This window comes from Octodon degus, unplaced genomic scaffold (assembly GCF_000260255.1).
Source record: "Octodon degus isolate 3935 unplaced genomic scaffold, OctDeg1.0 scaffold00096, whole genome shotgun sequence".
Classification (NCBI taxonomy): domain Eukaryota; kingdom Metazoa; phylum Chordata; class Mammalia; order Rodentia; family Octodontidae; genus Octodon; species Octodon degus.
This window is the reverse complement of record NW_004524672.1, coordinates 9,598,311-9,604,716: the sequence shown is the minus strand read 5'-3', so window position 1 is coordinate 9,604,716 and position 6,406 is coordinate 9,598,311. Positions and strand designations below refer to the sequence as shown.

The 6,406-nt window shown below is 53.1% G+C and overlaps 1 protein-coding gene across 6 annotated transcripts in view; it reads left to right on the top strand.

Annotated features, from left to right (window-relative positions):
* The first annotated feature begins 1,170 nt into the window (after nt 1-1,170).
* Nucleotides 1,171-6,406, top strand: part of Speg (SPEG complex locus) — a 55,257-nt gene continuing 50,021 nt past the window's right edge. For 3 of the 6 annotated variants that reach the window (XM_023723050.1, XM_023723047.1, XM_023723055.1), the window contains exons 1-2: nt 1,171-1,691; nt 3,333-3,399. In XM_023723050.1, coding sequence (XP_023578818.1) covers nt 1,313-1,691; nt 3,333-3,399 — 446 coding nt within the window. In that variant the 5' untranslated portion in view covers nt 1,171-1,312. The remainder of the gene's footprint in view (nt 1,692-3,332; nt 3,400-6,406) is intronic. The other 3 variants (XM_004638182.2, XM_023723049.1, XM_023723048.1) reach the window with 1 other exon arrangement.

Here is a 6,406-nt window from a genome sequence, read left to right as displayed (position 1 = left end):
CATGCGCATGTGCATCTAGAGCGATGCAGTTGTGATCCATGTGAGCACTGTAGTCCAGACACAGCACTGAGTTATTACAGTACCCTTCTTTGGACTTTCAAAGCCATTATATCCTGTCCCGGAGTTCCTCAAAGTGCAATCCTTAGGCAGATCCATCACCTGAACCACTTGTCAAATGTAAGCAGTCCTGGGCTCTCCCATCCCACTGCTGAGCCAGGGTTTCCAGGGATGGGGTCTTCCAATCTGCACTTCTAGCAGACTCCACCCTCTGAGGACCACGACTCTAACGGACCTCCCATCTCCAGTTTAGTCTCCACGCGGGGTGCCCCAGGGACCCTCCTGAAACACAGCTCCGATCAGTCATTTCTCTACTTAACACCCTGTGGTAGACATCCTGTTTTCAGAATAGAGATCTTAGCAGCCAGAGCCTCCTGCAGCAGGCCCACCTCCCTTCCTCCACCCACCACTGTTCATCCCTCCAAACCCTCTGATTCTCAGAATACACGGTTTTCTTTGATCATGGACAGTCTTTGCTCACACTGTCCCTCTGCCTACAGTGTCCTCCCCACTCCTTTCTGTCTGGTTTCACCCTATCCAACAAGCCATTTGTACAGAGGAAGGGTTGGAGGTTGAGAGACCATAGGTGTCACCCAGCTGGTAATTCATGACTCTGGGAGCAGAAATCTACCCGACTGCCAGGATCCTGGTCTTAATGTTTGACAGCATTATGGAGGAGCCAGGGCGGCCACTGGGCCCTCCTGCCTGGTAGCACCACCCCTTAGACCTGCATCTCTATCCACTTCGCTGGAGGCTCTCCTCCCCCGCCCCCTGGTCCAACCTGTTCTCTTCCTTTCCACCAGCCCAGGGGGGCTGAGGCTCTGGAGCCTGCGAAGTTGGAGGAAGGGAAGTAGGATGGAGCCCAGTGGTAACTCTACCCCCTAACCCCAGGTGGCAGTGGGGTCAGACACATGGTAGAGGAGGGGGCCTGGAGCCAATCCTCAGGGACTCGCCTAAGCCGGGGTTGGCCATGGGGGCTCCCGAAGGGAGAGAAGGAGTTCGTGGAGTCCAAGTCCCCTCCTCTACTGCCCCCTCCCTCTACAGCTCCCTCGAAACCCGAGCCGGGGGGCCTAAAAATAGCCCCCGAGGCGCAACCGCCGGCCGCCCTGGTGACCTTCTGGGTAGCAGGCCGAAGGCGGGCGGGCAGCAGGAAGGCAGGCCGCCGGCCCCAGGACTCCTCTCCCAGGGCACCATCCCCGGTGCCCCCGTGGCCGCCCAATTCCAGCATCCACCCCCAGCCCAACTCGCAGAGATCATGCAGAAAGCCCGGGGCACGCGAGGCGAGGACGCGGGCACGAGGGTACCCTCCAGCCCCGGGGTGCCCCCGAAGAGGGCCAAGGTGGGGGCCGGCGGAGGGACCCTGGCGGCCGGGGCGCCAGTCTTCCTGCGGCCCCTGAAGAACGCGGCGGTGTGCGCGGGCAGCGACGTGCGGCTGCGGGTGGTGGTGAGCGGGACGCCCCAGCCCAGCTTCAGCTGGTTCCGCGATGGGCAGCTCCTGCCCGCACCCTTTGAGCCCAGCTGCCTGTGGCTGCGGAACTGCGGGGCGCAGGACGCCGGCGTGTACAGCTGCACAGCCCAGAACGAGTGGGGCCAGGCCTCCTGCGAGGCCGTTCTCACGGTGCTGGAGGTCGGAGGTAATGGAGAGGTGGGCCGGCAGCGTCTGGCTGGGCTGTGGGGAAGGAAGGTAGAGGGGCCGCCAGGGCCACGTGGGCCAGCTAGCAGCGCCTGGCCTTCTTCCCAGGTGCCTGGGGTTCCTAGCTGCAGGGAGCAGAAGTGCAGATCAGGAGAGAGATGCAGGGAAAGGGTGTCAAGGAGAGGTGGCCCTAGTAAGGTCAGAGGTCACGGGTCAGTGGTGGGTAAGCCAAGCCTGAGTTTCCTAGGGCTTCCTGGAGCACTGTGGTGGAACTCCTCCTACTGCTTTGCTAGAGAGGGGCCTCCCCATGCAATCCTCAGCTCCAGTGAGGGAGCTGACAGTTGTGAGCTCCTTAAAGCTGTTTGCCTGTCTGAAGGAGGTACTGGTTTTCCCTGGTCTGTGGTGTAATGTGGAGCACATGGGTCAGAGCTCCCTGACTGGCCATTGCTGTGGTGGGGCTGGTGGAATGCAGGGGGCCAGGGAGTAAATAGATGGGTATGAATGGAAGTCCAGGGTGCCAGGAGGTGGAGCAAGGGCTGGGGCATGAATGGAGGTGACTTCTTAAGAATCCACAGGCATGCACATGCATGTACACTTTTGTGGGTTGTGGAAGGACTGCAGTCATACAAACAGATGCAGGATAGGGCATGTGGAGTTGTCGTGGAAAGCCACGGACCATGTCTACTGAGGTTCTGAGTGGATGCTTAGAGGGCAGCCTCTGGGTAGGCTCGAGGTACAGTACCAGGCTGGTGATCTGAGCCCAACGGGGAGGGACAGAAGCCTGGACCTGCTATTCACTGCCCTGCTAGACCTGGAGAAGGACTCCAGGCCAACACTGATTCTCCTTGGGTTAATTTTTGGGCTTCCTTTACTCTCCTCTGCTCCAGAGTTAGACTCGTGGTTTTTCTCTAACACAGAGCCTTAGGTAGTCTGAGCCACGAAAAACAGAATTCTGAGAAAGTAGGCCACATGGTGGGGAGGTAGCAAAGAGCTGGGGTGTGTGGGACTGTCTTCGGCATTTGTGAGAGCAGCATCTCATTCCAGCTGGGTGGTATCCCGTAAGGGTCAATCCTTGAGGAGTAGGGAGGAGGTCCAGGGGTGAAGGAGCTCAGCAGCTGGATGAGAAAGAAGGCTCACAGATGCCACCCAGGCTGGGAATGGAGCTCTCAGCATTTCATCTTCCCAGCCTGGCCCTGCCCCTGTCCTAGTCTCCAGCCACTGGTTCCTTGTGATCTCTGTGGCCAGGCTGAGGCCAGAGAGGGCCAAGGCTGGCTTCTCTTGATTGGTCTAGCAGGTGGCCAGGTACAGGATTTCCTAGCTTGGATCAAGGGTGGAGCATGTTCTGGTATAGTTGAGTTGGAAAAGAGACTCTAGCATCTTTCTTAGTTCTGGTCCCCTAGGAGCAAAGGGAGATTAAAACAAAGTAAATAGAAAGATAAGACAGATAAGTTAATAATATTTCCATGAGAGAACTATTAAGGAAGGGAAAGGTAGGGCAGAGTAAGGGCAGTGGTTATAATATTTTTTTTTTTTTTTGGTGGAACCGGGGATTGAACTCAGGCCCTTGCACTTGCCAGGGAAGCACTTATTCCACCGAGCCATCTCCCAGGTCCCTATATAATATTTGTTTAATGTTGGGCAGGTCCACAGAGAACACCAGCTCCAAACACTTCCTTTTCCAGGAGAGAACACTGTGGACCAGGAGGGAGGTGACTATGCAGCTGCTTATGCCATCCCCTCTCAGATCTAAGAACTCTGTCTTTCTGGTGTGATTCTGGAGCCTTTTGCTACACAAAAAGGGTGTGTGGGGATCACTATCTAGGATTTGGGGAGTGGTTGCTACATGACCGGCCTGACCTAGCATTTCTGAAGATGGGAGTCTGCTAGCCTGCCCTGATCCCTCATAATGCAGAGGTGATGAGGTGGAAGAGCCCCCAGCAGGACAGTCCCTTGCTGCTTTGTAATCTGAGTAGCATGGTGGGCAGAGCTGAGTCTGCATGGTCCTACCTAGACAGCATAGGGACAGGGTTCACACTAGTGAACAAAGGAACATAGAGTACGGAAAAGGCCCTGAGTGTGTAGAGCTGTATTTGGGACCTTTGACATTTATGTGAGAATAGGATAAAGATTGGGCAGCAGTGTGTTCCTTTTGAGAACATATCTAACTTGTGCAAATAGAAGGTGCCAGAATAGGTGGAGGTTTCATTCTGTCTTCCTGCAGGTGACATATGGCTAATTCTTACACCCTTCTGCCATGATTTGTAGGAGGGAGGGGCTTTGCTTTGTTGATGTTGGGAGACTGGCTGGGTGAGTCTGGCTTCTGCCCCCTTCCGATGCCCATCCCTCACCAGTCCCTTCCCAGTGACAGCTCCTGGCTTGAGGCCGCTGCACAACACTTCAGCATTGGTCAAACTTCCTTGTGGAACTTTCTGGGTTGGAATCAACAATAGGAGGACTTTAGGGTACTTGAGGAAGCCAAAGAAGGACCTGGTTACAGAAGAAAGGAGGCAAGTTCTGATCAGGATTGCTCTCATCTCAGTAAGACAGGATGATGTTAAAGCTCTTGGTACCCCCAAAGCCTGAGGTGGTAGCTCAAGATCAAAGGGCGTTCACCAGGCCTATGGAGCTTAGGGACCTGAGGAGACAAGGAGGGTCACAGGCTGGGAAGTTTTGAGAATGGGAAAGTGTCATGGTAGTGGTTGGATTTGAGAGTACAGAGATGAGGAAAAATAGGAACAAAGGAGGTGAAGCTAGCGGAAATGCAAAATACTTGTAAAATCCTGAAACACACAAGGCACACTATCTAGAAAGCCAGCCCTGTCACCAACAAGGACAGATATATATATTTTTTCGGTACTGGGGATTGAACTCAGGCCCTTGCTCTTGCCAGGCAAGCACTTATTCTCCTGAGCTATCTCCCTGGCCCCCACACTATCTAATTTAATTATTTAGTGCACTAAACCCCAGATTACTGTTGTGATAATTATCCATATGATATTGGGCTTCAGAGGTCTAAATTACCCAAGGTCATATGGCTAGGAGGTGGCAGGGCTGGGCCTGAAAAGTTGGGTCACCAAGACTAGGTCCGCATTGCTTCTGCACAGAAATAGAGATGTCTTAGAAGTTAAGGATTTGTGGAGCCGGGTAGATAGCTTAGTAGAATAAGTGCTTGCCTGGCAAGCGCAAGGGCCTGAGTTCAATCCCCGGTTCTGAAAAAAAAAAGAAGTTAAGGATTTGTCTTTGTGACCATTTTTCTCTGTCATTAACCCAGTCCATCTTCTGGCCCAGTCTCCAGCACAGGCAAGCATTCTTCTCTTTCCAAACATCAGGCTCCCACCTGCGCAGGCTGTGCTGCCACTTGCAAACCAAGTGACCAAAGCAAGTGCTAGCCTCAGAGCAAGATGCATGCATGCATGGCGGAAGTGGGAGCCTCCCTACACAAAAAGGTGGGGTGGGGGCGAGAGAGAACACAGGTGAAAAGAGGAGTAAGTAGAGGATGCTTGTGTGTGTGTGTGTGTGTGTGTGTGTGTGTGTGTGTGTGTTGGTTGGACTTTTGATGCCAGAGTCTGGAAGGACTCTGGTATCACTCAGAAGGATCAAAGGCCAGTAGATGGTAGTGAACCATCTTGGGTTCTTGAACATATTGAGGAGAGACATTAGCCGTAGGCAGAGAGAGGGCCAGTGGAGGCCAGGGAAAGACAAAGGAACACACTAGACTGTGCATTGAGCAATATTTCACAGTTATCATCTTTTTCACCTGGAACTTGGACTGTCTGAATGAAAAGCCAGGAAGAAAATAGTATGGAAGGGCTGGGGAAGTGGCTCAGTGGAATAAGTGCTTGCCTGGCAAGGGCAGGGGCCTGAGTTCAACCCATTCCCCCCCTCAAAACAAAACAAAACAAAACTCAGAAACTAGTATGGAGTTGGGAGTAGGTGAGTGCTGTTATCCATGCAGGCAAAGACCAATCCAAGAGAAGTAAAGGCACCAAAACAGGAGTAGAGAAGCCCTGGAGGCAGCAAAGCCCCTACAAGTGACAGTTTGGTAACCAGAGCAGGTCCTTCCAGAAGTCCTGGATAGATTGGAGATGGTCACATCTCCAGCTGTTCCTTGAGAAAGGATCTGGCTCAGGACAGAGAAAGAGAAAGGCCAGACGAAGGGAGGCTACCTACCCGGGGCTGGGCCACTATTCCCATATTTATTGTCTTCCATGTGCCGGTATGTATGGTCTGAGTGTTTGGGATACATGAGTATGCGTTGAGGGGTGTTACTTCTGGAGATCACATTCTGGGGGCAGAGGAACACAGACGATGCACAACATGGCAAATTACACAGTATGTCAGAAATACAGAGCAGGGGGCCAGGGAGATGGCTCAGTGGAATAAGCACTTCCCTGGCAAGAGCAAGGGCCTGAGTTCAATCCCCGGTTCCGCAAAAAAGAAAAAAAAAGGAAGAAAGAAAGAAAGAAAGAAAGAAAGAAAGAAAGAAAGAAAGAAAGAAAGAAAGAAATACAGAGCAGGCAGAGGGGAGGATAGCAGGTGGGTGTAGCCCAATGGAGGTTCTGCAGGACAGATCAGGTATGGCCCAAGGCCCTGGAATTTCTCTGGTTAAGGGGAGAGGCTAGTGTAGAAATGGAAATCCTGGGGAAGAGACAGAGGAACACAGCTGTCTGGTCTTGGAGAGAAAATGGGGCATTCAGGGGCCAACTTCGGAGGTCT